Source organism: Lynx canadensis, chromosome C1, assembly GCF_007474595.2.
Source record: "Lynx canadensis isolate LIC74 chromosome C1, mLynCan4.pri.v2, whole genome shotgun sequence".
Taxonomy (NCBI): Eukaryota; Metazoa; Chordata; class Mammalia; order Carnivora; family Felidae; genus Lynx; species Lynx canadensis.
The window spans coordinates 15,801,052-15,819,574 of NC_044310.1; the positions used below are offsets into that span (position 1 = coordinate 15,801,052).

Genomic DNA, 18,523 nt, shown 5'->3' on the forward strand with positions numbered 1-18,523 from the left:
GAGGGAGGGCAGAGCCAGGCGCTGGCTAAGCAAGAGGCCAACAGCCGCTACCTGCCCGGGTGCGCCGAACAGGACGTCTGAGCAGGCCGCCGTTTCGGAAGTGAAGGAAACCGGAAGGGGGAGAAGACTTGGTAGGAAGGGGAGACGGGAAAGGAAGGCGGTAGGTGCCGTGACCCTGTTGAGCCTGCGGGCCGGCCCAGACAGAGTTCCTCACCTGTGGGGGGAGGCTGCCCCCTTCCTTCCTCCAGGTGATGGTGGCGCTGGGCACCCCCGCGGCCCTGCAGTACAGCCTGACGGTGCGACCTTCGTGTACCTGAGTCCTCTCTGGGCTCACCTGGACCCTGGGCCCGCTGCCCCCTGCACACAGAGGCCTGTGAGGACATCTCTCTGGACTGCCCGCGGGCTCCCAAGCTCCACCCTCAGCCGTGTCCCCTCACCATGCACGTGGAGCACGGCCCTGGCCACGTGCTGCCCGGCACTGTTAAGGGCACGACACAGGTACTGGGCTTGATCCGAGGGCTCGACGGCTGGCAGGCGCAGGATGCCGCCGTGGATCTGTGCCTTCTGAGGGAGCTGGCCGCCAGGGCCCCCTGACGGAAAGGGGTGGCATCAGCACCCACCGGGCACCGCCAGGCCCTGTGGGTGGTAGGTCCCACAGCCTGGAGTCCCGCCCCTGGCCCCCCACATCCAGGGGAGGGAGGCCCTGCCATCAGTCCTGCCACGGCTTCACCTGTCCACTCGAGGGTGGGCACGGGGTTCCCGGTGGCACTGCAGCGGAACTCGGCCAGCTGTCCGGGCTGCACGGTGAGCTGCGGCGGATGGATGGAGACCACGGGGGCTGACGGGGTGCCTGAGGCTGACGGGGGAGGAAGAAGCGGTATGTGGTCAGGGTGAGGAGCGCCCCCTTGCTGTTGGTCCCTATTCTACTCCAGCCCCTCATGGCCGTGTGTTCCCAGAGGCCGGAGGGAGCTTTTAAAAATTTTTTTTTTTCAACGTTTATTTATTTTTGGGACAGAGAGAGACAGAGCATGAACGGGGAGGGGCAGAGAGAGAGGGAGACACAGAATCGGAAACAGGCTCCAGGCTCCGAGCCATCAGCCCAGAGCCCGACGCGGGGCTCGAACTCACGGACCGCGAGATGGTGACCTGAGCTGAAGTCGGACGCTTAACCGACTGCACCACCCAGGCGCCCCGTGGAGGGAGCTTTTAAAATGTCCCCGGGTGCCAGGGGCGTCTGGGTGGCTCGGATTGTTAAGCGTCTAACTTTGGCTCTGGTCACGATCTCACGGTTCGTGAGTTCGAGCCCCGTGTCGGGCTCTGTGCTGACGGCACGGAGCCTGGAGCCTGCGTCCGATTCTGTCTCCCTCTCTCCCTGCCCCTCCCCCATTCACACTCTGTTTCTCTCTCTCTCAAAAATAAACAGACATTAAAAAAATACTTTTAAAAACGTCCATGGTTCTTGATACTTCCCCATTTAAGGCCTGTTGGTGGCTCCCCAGGGCTTTTCGAATAAAATCCGAACTCCTTGCTGTGCTGTGATCCACCTCTGCCCACAGCTTCACGTTCTTTACCTACCCCCTTCCCACAGCTCCAGCCACGCTAACCCTGCCGATCCTCAAACACATCAACATGCACCTGCTGCAGGGCCTTTGCACGTGTTGGTTCCTTTGCCGAGAACACTCTCTGCCAGCTCTTCAAGTGGCTGAACACATCCTCTTCCTTCAGCTTTCAGCCCAGACGTCACCTCCTCACGGACGCCCTCCCTGACCACGCCATGGAAAGTAGCCACCCTTCACCTACCTCACTGTCTGTTCCTATCCCGGCCCTCATCACCGTGTGAAATTCCGTTGTTTGTTCATTTGTTCCCATGCTTATATTTTTTTTATTTTATTTTAACTTGTTTTATTTTTTATTTTTTTAAATTTACATCCGAGTTAGTTAGCATATAGTGCAACAATGATTTCAGGAGTAGATTCCTTAATGCCCCTTCCCCATTTACCGCATCCCTCCTCCCACAACCCCTCCAGCAACCCTCTGTTTGTTCTCTATATTTAAAAGTCTCTTCTGTTTTGTCCCCCTCCCTGTTTTTACATTATTTTTGTCTCCCTTCCCTTATGTTCATCTGTTTTGTCTCTTAAAGTCCTCATATGAGTGAAGTCCTATGATTTTTGTCTTTCTCTGACTAATTTCACTTAGCACAATACCCTCCAGTTCCAGCCACGTAGGTGCAAATGGTGTCCCCATGCTTATTGTCTCCCTATTAGAACACGTGGTGCAGGAGGGCAGAGCCCCTGTTTGTCCTCCCCCCCATCTCTTCAGAGTCTAGTCAGGCCCAGGCACACAAACTGTTCACAAACTGTCAGCTGAATGAAGAAATGGTCGCCAGTCCCGGTGGGCACGGGGGAAGGCCGTGGGTGGGGGGGCCAGGTGTGGAAGTGAATGGTGTACCTTGCACGTGCAGTGTGGCTGTGCCCTGGTCCATGGCGAACATGTTGGAGCCCGTGCAGACGTAGGTGCCCGCGTCGCTCGGCTGTACGTTGCGAATGGTCAGGATGCCGTTGAAATCCATGGCTCGGGCTGGCAGTTTCCCATTGTGCAGGCGGGTCCAAACCAGGGTGTAAGCGGGAGACTGCAGGCGGGGTAAGGAGGGTGGGATGGCGGTCAGAGGCGAACTTCAGAGACACTAGAAGCCAGAGCCGCCCTCCCCTGATGTCCACGCACGGCTCTGCCCACCTTGCTCTTGGCTGTGCAGATGAAGGTGACATCAGCCCCGGGGCGCACGCTCTGGCTCCGCTGCTCCTCCACGGTCACCGTGATGGGCTTGCTTGGAGCCTCTGTGGTGACAGGAGGCACCCCCTGAGCCAGGTGCTGGCCAGGCCCCGTCTCCTGTGGCCACTTTCTCTCTCTCTGCATCGTCCTGTCTGGGTGTCACTTCCTTCCCAGGCTAGCTCAGATTCCACTGCGTGCCCTGGTGCCTCCCTCCCTCACGCTGGCTCAACCCCACGGCTTCTTCCCACTGGGACCGAGAGCCACAGGCTGCAATCAAAGAGCATCGCTGCCACGAGTCCACCTGGCGTCGATTCATGGTCACAGACCACGAAATCGCCCTTAACACTTTGCACTTCACTCCACTGGGCTTCTCTGTCTGGTTTGGGTTTCCAGACTCCCCAACAATTTCACACCTCCCAGCCTCTCCACCCACCCGCACCCCACTTCCGTTTCCACAGCCGAGGGCTTCAGCTCAGACTACCAGTCAGGACTTTGCCCATCTTCCCAAATCCACCCACCTGCCCTCCCTCCTTCCTGGTCCCACAGGACGAGACCCTTCCCCCCCAACCCATCACCGCAGCCCTGCCCTGCCCTGCCCCACCCCTCCCAAGGACTTCCTCCCAGGGCCATGCATTATCTTGCTACATCAGTCCCTCCTCTCCCTCTGCACGGATCATTCTACTCCACAGACAAATGTGTTCTAGAATTTTCTACCTTCAAAAACACCCCCTTGACCTTATACTCCCCCCAGCTATTGCTACATGTATTGGCCTTCCTTCAGAGCCAAGACTCTTTATTTATTTATTTTAAGGAGGCTCCGCATCCAACGTGGGGCTCGAACTCATGACCCTGAGATTAAGAGTCACGTGCTCTACCAGCTGAGCCAGGCAGCCACCCTAGAGCCAAGACTTTTGAAAGAGCTGTCTGTCCTTGCTGTCTACGCCTGGCCTTCCCCTCCATTCTTTGCCTCTCTCCAGTCTGGCTTCTACCCCTTCTCTCCACTGTATGGCTCTCATCAAAGATGATGACCTCCATGGGTCCCTTCTCTGCCCGTATCTGACTGCCCCGGGGCATGTGGTGAGGCCAACCGCTCCTTTCAGGAAGCCCCCTCCCCACATGACCCCCAACACACCTGCTCTCCCCCTCTCCTCCTATCTCAATGGCTGTCCCCACTTAGTCCCTCGTGCTGTCTTCCCTCTTCACCTTGACGTGTTCAAGCTGGAGCTACAGACTCGTGATGCCCCCTGACCTGTGTGTAGCAGGTGCTGTGGGTGCCCCGCCTGCATCCCCTTCCGCTGTCACTTCAGAGCCTGCCTGCCTGACTTCTGCCAGCCGCCGCATTTCTGTGCCTGAGGTCCTTCTCAGGCCACCGGGGACTGCCGTGCCTGCCCCCGAGGTGGTATATAACGCAGGGGCCCTGGTGATCCTAGAGCACAGGCCTCAATCAACTGGCCCTGGGATGGGGGACTCCGAGGTGCACATTTTACTCTGGAGTTTCCCAGAATTTCTTTGGCTGCGGTGAACAACTGTCCCCGGTGGGAATATGCTCGGTAACACGCCCTCTATGGGATGTCTTCTCTTTCCTGCCTCACTTCACTTCCTATAGAAACTGCTGGCATGAAAATCCTCATCCCAGACTCAGCTTCAGGGGTGGGGGTTCCCAAGGAAAACACCCGCCTGCTGAGCCTGCTCATCTCGGTAAATGGCGCCTCATTTGCCTGCCTGCTGGGGTCCAGACCCGTGGGCATTATTTTAGCTTTTCTTTCTCTCTCAGTGACCACAATCAAGTCCTGCCAATTTTGCCTCTAAAACTAGCCTTGACCCCACTATCTCTCCATCTCCGTGGCCAGCACCCCCGTGCCCCACCACCCTCTCCAGCGGAGGGACGTGCCCACTGCCTGTGTCCACAGTCCAGCCCGGCACAGACGGGCTGGGGGCGGAGTGGAGCAGGGACTCACCGGTGACCAGCAGCTCTGCCCGGCTGGTATTGGCGCGATGGAGATTACGACAGGTGCAGATATAGACGCCAGCATCTGATGGCTGGACGCTAGGGAAGTGGAGCTCAGAGCCTGGTGGGAAGTGGACAGGAGCTCATCAGCGCAGATGCACCCCGTCTCCCACCCGGCCCTGCGTGTAAGGACAGGATCGCAGCAAACAGGCCTGTGATTCCCCTCCCTCTGGGGTGGCTCATGGGGCTGAGGGGCCCGGGGTCATGGGTACCTTGATGTCGCTGCTGGGTGCTGCTAGGCAAGGGACGCCCATCCTCACGAGACCAGTAAAAGTAGTGGGGTGGGCTCCCACTGACCTGGCACCACAGGGAGTGGGAGCCACCTTGGGGTACTATGGTCCGAGCCGGATGCACCTGGACCACCAGTGGGGCTGCATCTGCTGGAGGAAGGACAGGAGAGGCCATTCAGGCAGGAGCTCCCAGCATGCAGCACTGTCTCAGGTATCTCTGTCTTCCCAAACCCTGGTGTGACCCACCCTCAGCCCTGCCCCCCGGATGTAGTGACTCTCAAACTCCCGAGGCTCACTGCCTTCTCCATCACCCTGACCCGCCACGATCCCACTTACCTTGGGGCAGGCACCGGCCCCCCCGCACATTGGGGTTACCCACGTAGCCTGGGGCACATCTGTAAGGAGGAACAGACCAGCTCTGTCAGGCCCCAGGCCCCAGGGGACTCGGTGCCTCATGGTGGACTTGCGGAGCCAGAAGTCCGGCGGGGGTGGGCTCAGTGCGGGGTGAGGAGGCTCACAACTCTGGAAGGACTTTGGAGACCAAAGAGGCCTCAACACGGCCTCACTGAGCTAAGAACGGCGATGTTAGCAGATTGGACAACGGGGGTAATAAGGTCTTTAGTCTCCAGGGAAACGTTCATTCAACAAGCATTTATTAAGCAACTACTACGCTAGCTTGTGGAATCGGGACAGTGAGCATGATGCAACTCTCGCCCTTACAGACCTGGCTTGTCGGGAAACCAACGAGGAACTATGTAAACGACAGAGACGCACAGGAGGGGCACTAACCCAGGCCTGAGAGTCAAGAAGCTCCCCAGAGGACCGCACTACTGGCTTGTTATATTCCCTTGGAGCGGACTGTACTCCAGAGAACTCACCACTCTTCATAATTATGTGTTTGTATGATTACTTGCTGCCCCGTCTCCCATGACAGGTGGTAGAGTCCCTAAGGGCTGAGACTGAATCTGTTTCGTTCACCCCTTTATCTCCAACACCTTGGCGCACTACATGGCACACATGGTGCTCAAGAAAAACATGCTGAATGAGCGAATGAAGCTGAGCTTTGAAGGCTAAACAGGAGTCAGCGAGAAAGGGGAGGTTTGAGGGTGAAGAATGTTCCATGTAGAGGGAACAGCGTGTGCAAAGACCAGAACGTCAAGAAGTCAAGAGGTTAGCCCCAGCTATGGTAGATTTGGGTGTTGAAAGGGGAATGAGCTTGGGCTTGGCCCAAGGGCAACGGGGAATCTTGGAAGGGTTTTGGGCAGGGGAAAGATGTGATCCTGGCAGAGACCTTTCTGAGCAACACCCCCCCAGGACTCTCACCTAGGAGTCTACCATATGCCCCCTTCCTCCCCCCATCCTATTTGCAAACTTACTGCTCACAGTACTGGCCAGTGTAGCCAGGTTCACAGGCTGTGCATCGGTACCCACCAGCTCCCAGGCTCTCACAGGTGCGGGAGAACCTGGGATGGGGGAGGCAGAGGTCAGGCCGGGGGACGCCCACCCTCCACCCGGTGCCCTCCACTTCTGCCGTGCCCTCCACTCCCAAGTGGGAGTTCTTCCTTGGGCCCTGAACGGGGACACCCACATGTTCTCCGGGTTGGTCAGTGGGCAGGCGCAGGGCTGGCAGTCCTCAGGTGTCCCGGCAGTAGCATCTCCATAATAGCCAGGGGCACACAGCTCACAGAATTCCCCAGCGGCGTTGTGCTGGCAGTGCTGTGGGGCACAAGGATGTCAGCCACCCGCCATTTGGCAAAATCTACCCCAAACTGTACAGTTTTGTAATCCCTTGAGCTGGAAATTCTGTATCTGTGAGCCTATCTTAAATAATTGTAGAAGGGGCGTCTGGGTGGCTCCGTTGGGTAAGCATCCGACTCTTGATTTCGGCTCAGGTCATGATCTCATGATTTGTAGGTTCGAGACCTGAATAGGGCTCTGAGCTGGCTGTATGGAGTCTGCTGGGATTCTCTCTCTCCCTCGCTCTCTCTGTTCCTCCCCCACTGGCGTGGGCTCTCTCTCTCTCTCTCTCTCTCTCTCTCTCTCTCCAAATCAATAAACTTAATAAAAAGAGAAGGATGTTATTCTACCATTCTGGCCATCCCACAATGCCTACAGTGCCCACTGCTGGTTCAGGCACTTTGTCCCACAATCCGTGCCCTGCCACCTTGCCCCTGGACCTAGGCCCACCTTACCAAGCCCACCCCTCCCTGCCTCCCAGGCAGCCCCGGTGCCCCACCCAGGCCCGGAGAAAATGACCCCTGACCCTGCCCTGTTTGCGTCTTACCGAGCAGGCCCCGGTCTCCGGGTGGCACAGGTCTGAGTGGCCGTTGCATTCACACAGCTCACAGTGGCCGAGGTAGAGTCCACTGCCAGTGCGTGTATAGCCTGGGGCACAGTCCTGGGGAGGGAGGAGGGCTGGTTTCTATCTCTAAAGTGGTCCCATCTGGAGCCAATAGACCAGAACCTTCTCTCTCCAGCCTCTCTCCACAATCTAGACTCCCATTGGCTCTTGGTTGGGAAATCCCAGGCCCGGCCCTCCTCCCCAGCATCCTCTCTTGGAACTTTCCTCCCTGTCTTTGTGCTCAGTTTCTCAACACTGTGGAAGCTGGGACAGTGTCTGTCCCCATCCTGCCTGGCATCTCCAGCCACTCTGAATTTACTGAAATCATAGTTCACCCTTAATGGAGGAGAACGCTTCTCCATTTCCCATTTTCGTTCCTGAAAATTCTTCTGGTAGGGTCTCTATTGAAAAACTGAACTCCTAGACGGAAAAACAAGGTTCAGGAGACCCAGATTTGGAATGAGCCCTTGGAGATCTTTACAACTACCTCACAGTCACTAAATAAAGTGAAAGAGGCAGGCATCTCACACACAATCGAGGATGTTTTTACACATTCTGAGTGAGTAATCATGGGTTTGGAAAACAAAGAGTTTCTATTCACTACCCCTCCTTTGAAACTTCTCCAGGCCCCTCCCGCCCCCCAACCATTTCAAAGGGATGTTTACAAATCTGTTTTGCTTCACTGCAGAAAGTGCGCACACAGGATTATTCTGCCCTCCCCAGGGCTTCTCCTTCAAAATGTGTTATTAAATTTGATAACTTCAAAGGAGGTGAAGTTCATATGTTTGGATTTGAAAGTCTGTGGCCATAGCAAAGGTGCACGGATGTAAAATTGCGGAGATGTGCACTTTGCACAGGGGAGTTCCTGCATCTGGGCGCTGGCTGTTCCCACACTTGACCTCCCTGCCGCCCAGCTGGCATTGCAGCTCTGCCCCCTCCCCTTCCTTCATCCTCCCCCTTCCTCAGTTCCAAGTTCACTCGTCCAGTGTTGACTGGCGGCCTGCCAATGTGTCTGGAAACTCAGTGGTGGGCAGTCAGCTCAGGCGCTGCCCTCAGGGAGTTCACGGTCTCCAGCCAAACCCTCCGGATGCTCTTGGGTTCTCTGCAACAGCCAGCCCTCTGTTCCACCCCCAGTGCCCTCCCTGTAAATAGGGGTCCCTGTCTCTCCCCGACCTGTCTCATTCACCAGGGCAGAGAGGACTTTTCCTTTCACGGCTTGGCATTCCCTACTGAGCGGAACCTCATTCCAGGCCTAAGGAAGTAGCCTCTGCCCCCTCAGCTTTCCAGGGTGACCCTTCTGCATCATGGACTATTTCCCCATACAGTCCTCCTTGTGAGATGCCCAGAATCCTACCCTGCTCCGCACTTTTTTTCTCTCCGAGGCATTTCTTTTTTTTTTTTTTTTTTTTTTTTTTTTTTAATTTTTTTTTCAACGTTTATTTTTGGGACAGAGAGAGACAGAGCATGAACGGGGGAGGGGCAGAGAGAGAGGGAGACACAGAATCGGAAACAGGCTCCAGGCTCTGAGCCATCAGCCCAGAGCCCGACGCGGGGCTCGAACTCACGGACCGCGAGATCGTGACCTGGCTGAAGTCGGACGCTTAACCGACTGCGCCACCCAGGCGCCCCTCTCCGAGGCATTTCTATGTTCTACTTTGGCCCAGAAAAATACGTGTATCCGTATTGCCTCCCTGTCTCTAGGGGGCACCCTGGGAGCACAAGCTGGGTCTTAGTCTTGGGAGACCATAGTTGTATCCCCTTGGGAAAGCCACTCAGCCTTCAGAGCCTCTATTTTAAAAAATCTGTTAGGGGTGCCTGGGTGGCTCAGTCGGTTAAGCCTCCAACTTCGACTTTGGCTCAGGTTATGATCTCACAGTTCATGAGTTCGAGCCCCACATCAGGCTCTGTGCTGACAGCTCAGAGCCTGGAACCTGCTTCGGATTTTTATCTCCCTCTCTCTCTGCCCCTCCCCTGCTCACACTTAGTGTCTCTCTCTCTCTCAAAAGTAAATAAATATTTTTAAAAAAATCTGTTAAGAGGGGATAATTACACATCTTTCACGGGTGTTAGGAAGAATAAATCAGATACTGCATAGTACATTAAAGTTATGGCAGGGGCAACTGGGTAGCTCAGTTGGGAGTGCGACTCCTGATTTTGGCTCAGGTCACGATCTCACGGTTCATGAGTTCAAATCTGTGTAGGGCTCCAGGCCAGCAGTGTGGAGTCTGCTTGGGATTCTTTCTTTCCCTTTCTCTCTGACCCTCCCCCACGCTCTCTCTCTCTCTCTCTCAAAATAAACTTAAAAAAAAAAAAAAAGAAAGTTGCTATTCAGATGCAAGAAAGGCTTTTAAAAAATTAAAGTTATGGCAGTAATGACAGGCCACGGACATGGCAGTTGACCAGCTTGCTGACCAGCTGTACCAGAGCAGATGTGTCTAGGCTGGCCACACTCACCTGGCATGACAAGCCAACATAGCCTGGGGGACAGCGGCATTCCTCCACCTCCATGGCCCGGGGTCCCTCTGAGGGCCCAGGCTGGGCGACCTCCAGGCTGACGGAGCTGATGCTGGCTGCCCGTGGCATCGAGGAGAACGTGGCCCGGACCAGGAGCTCATCCAGGTCGGCCAGTGCCATCAGGAGGTGCTCGCGGGTGGCCGGCTGCCCATCAGGCCGGCGCCAGAATTCCTGGGTGGGGGGACAACAGCAAGTGTGGGTGAGGGGTGTGAGGCCCCGTGTGCTAGTCCTGCAGCACCGCTACCCCATCCCCTGGCCTCCAGGCACTGGCCCAGGACTGTGAGGTGAGGATGGGGGATGGGCAGGGGAAGCACCGTCGAGGCCAGGCTCCAGAGCAGGGTGGGCAGTGCGGGAGGGTCAGACACAGTGTGATCTCACCTCTCGGAAAATGATCTCGAAGCTCTTCCTCTCTGGGCCCTGCGGCGCTGGCTGCGAGGCCACCAGCATGATGTTGTTGCCCTGGAGAGACACGGGCAGGATTGGGAGGGGAATCAAGAGGCCCTCAGGGACAGAGGAGTCCTCCACCAGTCCCGGCCTCTCCGTGACACAAGCCTCCAGTCTCTGATTGCCCAAGCTCATGTGCCCAAAGGAATCAGGTCCACGCTCACTGCCTCTTTCTCAGCAGCTGGGCCTCTGCCTGGCTAGTGTCTAACCGAACTGGGTGGGGGGCCATGGGCCTCGGGCCCCCAGCTCGTGCCAGGCCAGCTGAGCCCTGGGCCGACAGGACAAGGACACCGAGGGTGGCTGCTGGTTTCCACCCTCCCCTTCTGCCCGCCCAGCTGGAAGCCACGTGCTCACCGTGATCTGGACGTCAGGGTCAGAGAGCGGACTGCCATGCGCCCCCGCCGTGTAGGAGAGGGTATATCGCAGCTTCCCGCCATAGGCCGCCACCTGCAAAGAGGCAAGCCCTGCAGTCACAGCCCGACTCTGCCTTCCTCCACGGTGCGTGTGACCCTACCGGTGAGTGGGCGGAGCTTCTCAAGGCTTTTCTGTACCTGCGCTGTCCCCTCCGTTCAACCGGAGGCCAGTGCACTTGGCCCCTGGTTGCCAAGGAGACAGGCACCTGTCAGTTCTTTGCTGTCTTGGACCTGCCGGTGGTGACCCTGAGCAGCCTTGACAGCTCAGCAAACAAGCTTCAAGTCCCTTTCCCTTTGAAGAAATGTCCCAAAAAGTAGACAGGGGTACTGACGGTGATCATCACGAGCTTGCCCCAGAAGGTTTACAAGTTCCCGGCCGTGGGGGTAGGGCTGAGGGTGCGCCTTCAGAGGCCTTGTCCCTTGGGCAGGTGGTTTTTGTCTGCTTAGAATCCATTTCCCTGGTTTTTTGCAAACTATGGCCCTGGTTTCCTTTAAAGGAAACTATGTCCTACGTGCGGGCCAGGTGGTTTGAGGACAGACGTGAACCAGGTCTGGCCAATGTGCATTTTCCACCATTCTCTTCCACTCTGTCGGGGATGGACACGTAAACCTGGCACTTCTGCTCCTTCCACGAACAGAGATACCCCCTTTACTAGTCAGATTGGAAGCCGGAGAATGATGCCAATGGAGATAAAAGTCCTAATGAGCCCCTGAACCCAGCCATGCCTGACACCAGCTTCCTCGGACTTTGTAGTTGTAGGAGCTGGCTGTACTTGGGTTTTCCATCGCTCACAACTGAGAGAGTCCTTAGGCTTCCTGCTGGGGGCTTTCACGTGGGCAGCCAAGGCCCCAGCTCTGTCCCAGGACTTTCCTTTCTCTCCTCTGCCACCACAGCAGATGTTCGGATCAATACCACACCGCATCAGGCCTAGCCCATCTCTTCATTTTTGTGTTCATTCAGTTGGTGAGCACTTACTCAATGCCTACTGACTACATGCTGGAATTGAGCTATACTGTCCTGAGGATGTTTTCCACAAGCTCAGGGTGAGGGAAGGAACTCTAAGGCATAACTGGATAACCATGAAACAACTTAGTTTCCTGCTTGCTTTGGATGCCAGCAGGTTCATCACTGCTTCCAGACCAAGCTGCAGGCGTGTGCAGCAGGGTGGCTCAGGGAGTCTGCTCAGGGAGCAGACTCTGCAGTCTAAGACTGGAGTTCAAGTCCAACTGTACTGGCAGGACAGCCCCGGACAAGGCACCTAACCTGAGTCTTACTTTCCTCTTACGGAAATAGCAATAAAAATAATATGTACCTTGAAGGGTAGCACAAAGATTAAGTAACAAAGGCTCTGTAAAATACTGCCCTGAGCAGAGTGTCCCCAGAGTACACGGCCTCCTTGCCTGCCAGCTCCTCACACACCTGGCTGTGCTCTCGGCTTCGGCAGATCTTTCTTATCCCCATTCCCCCCAGATCATGCCAATTCCGTCCCAGCTGCCTCTCTGAATGCTATTTCATGGCATGTTATGCATATTCTTAAGAGGCATTCTAAATAGTTTTTGGAACAAGACGGAGCTGACGTCAACCCTAACACTAATGCCAACGGTGATGATGACGTTGATGATGCTGGCGATGACAGGAACGACCAGGGCCAGGGTCGTCCTCTGCCCAGATACAACGCAGCACACAGGAAGTGCTAAAATAATGCTTCCTGAAGGAACGAATGCAGAGCCAAGAGCTAGGTGAGTGAGCTGGATATGGGGTAAAGCCTCCTGGGTGAGACGGGTCCCCGCCAGGGCCTGTGGCCACTGATGGGACACCAGGCAAGTCCCTTCCCCTCTCCGGGCCTTGATCTACCTACCCATCTGTGTCATAAAGGACTTTGAAAAAGGGCTCTCGAATATTTTAGGATTTGATGACACCCTGTTAACCCCCAGCTCCTTGTTACCTTGTTCCCCAGGAAGGCTTGGGGCAGCTGCCAATAATAGAGGCTCCCAGGAAGTAGAGAGAAGCCTTCGTAGGAGAGAGAGAACTAGGACAGAAGGACAGGCGATGAGAGCTGCTGGGGGGTCGGGGGTGGGGTCCCAGCGGGGACACATTTGCATGCATGCACACGCACACACACACGCAAACCCTGGAGGGAAGGCTGGGGTGGGGGCTGTGGAGGGATAGAAGCCCCTAGCCCAAAGCTCAAGTCCTAGCCCTGCTCTTGGGACAACTTGTGCCCCATCCCTGGATCCAGAGACCCCAACTGTTCTCACCGGGCGTGGTTGGGTTGGTGTCTCCTCACATCTGGTGTGTGCCTCTTGGGGACCCCACGATGACTTATGCAGCACACCAGAAAACATTTTGAAGTTTAGTAGGTATTTTAACATGTATTGGAAAATGTATTACCAGTGCAAATGAGCTGCTGTGTGATAGACTTAAAGGGAACTTTGAGGGGCGCCTGGCTGGCTCAGTCGGCGGAGCGGGCAACTCTTGATCTCGGGCTTGTGGGTTCGAGCCCCACGTTGGGTGTAAAGATTACTTAAAAACGTCTAAAAATAATAATAAAATCAAGGGAAATTTGAAGTAAATCATAGCCCAGGTAGTGTGCAGAAATGGCAGAATTTGTGAAATTGGTTCACAAAGAGCTAAGGTCTGGAAAACATGGTGGTGGTGGGGTCTCTTGGCAGGTGCCTTGGCACATACCTGAGAGCCTGCTGAGGAAGGCGCAGAAGCTGAAGAGGAGGAGGAAGAAGCGGGGGAGGAGGAGGAGGAGGAGAAGGAGGAGGAGGAGGAGGGGGAGGAGGGGGAGGAGGAGGAGGAAGGGAGAGCTGCTTGTAGGGCAGCTGCAGGCTGGGGATGGGGCAAGAGCCCCGGGGCAGGGGGATGGGGGTGGGCAGCAAAGCTGGAAAGGAGCTGCCAGATCTCGGCATCCATCCGCCTCTGGGCCTCATCCACCTGGGGGACCGGGAGAGGGAGGACAGAGGAAAGGAGCAGAGAGGGACAGAAAAGACGCCGTGAGGCTCTGCCTCCCATCAGGCGGCAAGAGGCCCCACGAGCCACCTACTTCTGTGCTATCTGTTCACAAGTGCCTGACCTTCTGGCCCTCACACCTGATGTCCTCTTGCTCCTCATGACCCTGGTGGGGCGATCCTGGGATGGGCCCAGATGACTATGGGCAGAAGCCCATACAGAAGACACCTCTCTGTCGAGCTCAGGTCCCCGGGGCACTTGTGGTAGGGGAGGCCGTTCCTTGGGCCTCACTTACCATGCATGCCCACGGTGCCAGCCCAAGCCATTGATGGCTCTGGAATGTTTCCCATGGGCAACACTGGAGTGGACTGGGTGTTAGGCTGGGGCCTAGCTTGGGGGAAAATGGCCCAGGAAGGCCAGGGCCTCAGCTCAAGGCTCTTGCTTGAACTATACTCTCTGCTCTGCATGGGGCCCCAGATACAGCCTGTCCCAGCCAAGTGCTGAGTTACCTCCGATAGCCGCTGTGCCCGGCCCCTGCCCTCTGGGGGTCCCATGGTCCTCTCAGCTGTCACAGCTGCCCGCAACTGCTCCTCTGAGAGGGACGTGCGGTTCTGATGGGTGGAGGACAGAGCCCAGCTCAGACCTCCCAGGGCCCCAGCATTGGAGCCCTGGGGAGTGTCCTCTCCCCGTGGATATGGTGGCCAGAAAGGCCCACGCTGACTGGGGAGGAAGATGCATACTCCGCCCTCCAGGCTGGCACCCGGGGGTTAGCGCCAGGCTGCTGAAGGGGCATACGCACACAGAGGGTTAGTGGAGGTTGCTCAGAAGGCAGTGCTAGGGTAACCCGGTGGGCTGGGTATAGTCATGTGGTTTAGCATCGAGTTAGTTTCCCTGCCACCTCGGCCACCATTCTGGCCACAGACAGCAGGCAGCAGGACCAGACCACAGAGCGGATGGGGCACAGGTCGCCCCAGCTCCAATTCCTGGTACTGCAGGGCGGGGCCATCGGGCACCTGCCGGGGTTCATGCGGACCACATTTCCTCGGGCACTGGGCATTTCCCCATGCGGGACTGACGGCATCGGAAAACACCACGGTTGTGTCACATCCATTTCACACCACTCAGATCACGGGCCTACCTGGTGAGCCCGGCGCATCCGTGCAAAATACGCCTCCCTCTGTGGGGCGCCGGGAAACGCCAAAAGAGGGAGTAGAGAGAGAAGTCTGAGAACTGCGGGCCAGGGCAGTAGGGAGGAAGACAGGGAAGCCAGGAGTGGAAGAAGCGGAACCCAGAGAAGGGGGAAGGGACCGGAAGGTCAGCCTTGGGAGGAGCCTGGGATACTTGGGTCTGTCCAAGCAAGAAGGACATGGCAGCTTGGGCACTCCCCCTTCTGTGTCCCTGACCTCCCTGAGATCCTGCGTGAGGGGACACATCTGCTCGCTCACTGACCTCAGCCAGCAGGGGACTCCTGTGCCAAGACCATCTTTCCTTGGGTGTCATTAGATGGCACTGACTCCTCGAGGAACACATCTGGGCGGGCTGCTCTGGAGTCCGCCCCTAAGACCCTGCACCCCACGCCACCACCATCAGCATGACCATCACCACCCCAGCAAACCATGGCTCATCTCTGACCAGTGTAGGATTCAAGGGAAGCCTCTGACCCGGGGCTGAATGCCAGCACTGCCACCTTCTGGGTGTCACCTCTGTTCCCTCGAAGGAAATGGGGCAGTACTGGCGATTTATGACACATACAAGTGCTTGGAACAGTGCCCAGCACGGCGCGAGCTCCGTAAACGTGACTTACAATCAGAGTTAGTCTCATGCCTGACACCGAGCACAGAGCACCGCACAGATGAGGGAACTCTGAATAAGCAAAGGGATGACACTGAAACTGTCACATCTGTGTTTGAGTTTCTAGAGCCTCGCCTAGGACCTATTTGTTGCATGAAAGCTGAAAACCACTAACAGGAGAGTGCTTATGTGCCAGGCACGACTTCTCATCCTGCCAGCCAGCCTGGGGCTGAGGTTTATCAAAAGGCAGTCATCTGGGAAATGGCAGAACTGGGCTCAGGCCGAGGCCTATCTGACCCCAAAGGCTGCACGCTTAACCGCGGAGCGGCTGACGCCTGCCCTGAGGCCACCTTGTGTCTGAGCCTCACGGGCCCCAGGGCTCCGCAGGGGCTGGCTCAGAACCGGTGACTAGGGAGGGCCTGCCAGCCGTCCCTGCACATCACACCTTGTCTCCCTGGTACGCCTCCGGCAGCTGCCAGTAGAAGGACTCATGGCCAAGCTGGGCGAAGTTGCCGAAAGAGAGTTGGGCACCCTCAGGCACGGGCTCCACGGTGAAGCCTCCTGTCAGGCGGCTGTTCCGTTGCGGGTTCACCAGGGCAAAGCCTTGGAAGTCCCCAGGGGCAAAGCGGGTGGAGATCTGGCAGCAGAAAGAAGACGGGATGTCAGCTTGGGCGGGGGCTGGGCGAGGGGGAGGGGGCAGGGGCAGGCACCTCGGTTGGGGAGGGGTGTGGGTAGGCATTTGGGTGGGTTATGGGGGGTTTCTGAGAGCAGGACTAGGACAGAAGCAGCGGCGGGGGTGGGGGGAGTGGGAAGGACACTTGGGAAAGGAAAGGGGTGCTGGGCTCAGTGCTGACACAGGCAATAACGGGGCCACGGGGAGGGTGTTAGGGTAGGGGCGAGTGTTAGGGTAGGGGCGAGGGTTGCTCGCACCTGTGCTTCTATGGGCAATAACCAGGGCACGGGGGTGGGTGTCCTCACAGGCAGAGGGGACGCCGCCGGGCTGGGTTCCTGACTTGCCCCAGTGATGACTCAGAGGGGCTGTGCCCGGGCACTTACCAGGTGGCGGCTGTAGGAGGAGCTGGCACACTGCTGGGTGACACCCATGCAGAAGCAAGGCACGCAGCCGTCGGGGTTGCTGGCGCTCAGGTAGAAGTGGTGGGGCCGGCAGTGACTGCAGGTGAGGCCTTCCACCTGGGCCTGGGAGGACAGATGGAAGGGAGGGTGTGGGGAGACTGGGGGGGGGGTGGGTCTTGTACCTCCAGCAGCCTTTGAGGCCGGCCTCCTAGCCGCTTCTGGCAGTCCCGGGGAAGATCCCACAGCCCCCATGCCGAGGCCCGGCTCCCATCGGGTGCTGCCTGATTTCCCACCAGGCTCTGGGCAGCGGGGCAGGGGCGGTCCCTCAGGGGAAGGGTGGTGGGGGCTCGGGGACAGCCCCCAGGGTACAGTGAGAGGGAATGCCAGGCAACAAGTACGGCCGTGATGTCGGGCCTCACAGAGAGCAGGGGTCGGGACTGACCTTGCAATAGCACTGGCCAGCAGCGTCACACTGGCTACCGATGCTGCCCTTGGGGTCACAGCCACAGCCGATCGGCTCTGGCAGTTGGCCGTCTCCTGAGATGGAGGGAAGCCGCGGCTGGAGGCCCAAACCCGCCTCCACGCGCCCTCACTTCCCACCCTCTGGCCACGTCACTCACCACCAAGAGAGGGAGAGAGTGTTAATTTCTGAACACCCACCCTATGTAGGCATCATAGGCATTGATACCAGCCCTCTGGAGTGGGTGGGCTTTTTACTATGCCCATTTTACAGATCAAGAAGCTGAGGCTCAGAAAAAGTCACTTGCCGCAAGTCGAAGGAGAACGAAGGCTCTGTCCTAGCTCCACCCCTGGGGGAGACAGGGTAGCCCGACCCCAAAGGCCTCCCCAACCCTACTCACTTTGGCACGGCTGGCCCTGGCTGGGGTTGCCATAGTAACCTGGGGCACACCTAGGGAGAAAGCATTAGAGGAAGGGAGGGCAGAACCACAGAATCCTGGAGAGCCTGCTGTGAGCCCAGGACTGTGCCGGGGGCCCTGTGTCGGACTCAGGGTGGAACCAGACCTCATGGTGTTGGAAGGACTCACCCACTTTACAGACAGGGAAACAGGTGGGACAAGAAGAGCAGGGACATGCCCTAGGCCACAGAGCCAGTGAGTGAGCATCATCAGGCCTTGAACCCAGGACCTTTAGCAAGAACGAGGGGCTTTCTGGGAAGTCGCTGGCCTGGCTGGGGTAGGGGGTGCTGGCGGTTGGAGGTGAACTGCAGGCCTAGATCACACAGGGAGGAGAGCTGGTGGTCTCCTGGGGGCCTGTGCGAGGGGACAGCGGGAGGCTTCTGGGGCAGCCCTCCTGCACCGTCCCCCTCCTGCCCACCACCCGCCTCACCTCTCACAGTGACGCCCGCTGTGGCCTGGGGAGCACGCATCACAGGTGGGGTGGCCGTCCGTGTCCAGAAAGCAAGTATGGGTAGCCCTGACGGTGTGGGGGGCAAACAGTTAGGTCAGCAGCCCTTCCTTGAGGACCAGGGCAGCAGGGAGAGGAAGAGTGGGCGTGTGAACCATGTGCCAGGCACCGCGCTAAGGGTTCTCAGCCACCTCTCACACGAGTGGTCAAGGTGGGGTGTATCGTTGTATTATCCCCATCTCACAGACAGGGAAGCTGAGGCCCAGAGAGGGAAACGTAGCTTATACAAAGTGACACACTGAGGAAGCGGCAAGGCCAGGATCTAACCGCTGCCTCTCAGGAGGGCCCGGGAGGAAGGGAGTCCGGAAGGGGGCAATGGACATTTCAGGAAAGGGCAGGTACAGGCAGGAAATGGACGCACTGGCCACCAGCGGGGGCTCCATAGCATGGGCACGGCTGGCAGTCCTGTGGCGTCCCCCGCTGGGCGTCCCCATAGTATCCTGGTTGGCACCGCTCGCACTGAGGGCCCTCCGTGTGGTGTTGGCAGCCCTGGAGAGGCAAAGCGTGGGCTGAGGCTGAGCCCCTGGAGGCCGCAGACCCCTGGGGTAGGTAGGAAGG

General features: G+C 57.5%; 1 protein-coding gene across 11 annotated transcripts in view; it reads right to left on the minus strand.

Moving 5' to 3' along the window:
• Positions 1 to 18,523, minus strand: part of HSPG2 (heparan sulfate proteoglycan 2) — a 99,438-nt gene that overhangs the window by 25,602 nt on the left and 55,313 nt on the right. For 8 of the 11 annotated variants that reach the window (XM_030328219.1, XM_030328215.1, XM_030328214.1 and 5 more), the window contains 20 exons: positions 18,327 to 18,454; positions 17,888 to 17,974; positions 17,401 to 17,450; positions 16,983 to 17,077; positions 16,523 to 16,663; positions 15,912 to 16,103; positions 10,661 to 10,753; positions 10,241 to 10,321; positions 9,803 to 10,033; positions 7,292 to 7,405; positions 6,596 to 6,723; positions 6,384 to 6,470; positions 5,344 to 5,402; positions 4,990 to 5,157; positions 4,728 to 4,838; positions 2,734 to 2,834; positions 2,449 to 2,629; positions 731 to 856; positions 438 to 590; positions 215 to 357 (listed from right to left, as the gene is read on the minus strand). In XM_030328219.1, the coding sequence (XP_030184079.1) occupies positions 215 to 357; positions 438 to 590; positions 731 to 856; positions 2,449 to 2,629; positions 2,734 to 2,834; positions 4,728 to 4,838; positions 4,990 to 5,157; positions 5,344 to 5,402; positions 6,384 to 6,470; positions 6,596 to 6,723; positions 7,292 to 7,405; positions 9,803 to 10,033; positions 10,241 to 10,321; positions 10,661 to 10,753; positions 15,912 to 16,103; positions 16,523 to 16,663; positions 16,983 to 17,077; positions 17,401 to 17,450; positions 17,888 to 17,974; positions 18,327 to 18,454 (2,469 nt within the window). The remainder of the gene's footprint in view (positions 1 to 214; positions 358 to 437; positions 591 to 730; positions 857 to 2,448; positions 2,630 to 2,733; positions 2,835 to 4,727; positions 4,839 to 4,989; positions 5,158 to 5,343; positions 5,403 to 6,383; positions 6,471 to 6,595; positions 6,724 to 7,291; positions 7,406 to 9,802; positions 10,034 to 10,240; positions 10,322 to 10,660; positions 10,754 to 15,911; positions 16,104 to 16,522; positions 16,664 to 16,982; positions 17,078 to 17,400; positions 17,451 to 17,887; positions 17,975 to 18,326; positions 18,455 to 18,523) is intronic. The other 3 variants (XM_030328220.1, XM_030328216.1, XM_030328211.1) reach the window with 1 other exon arrangement.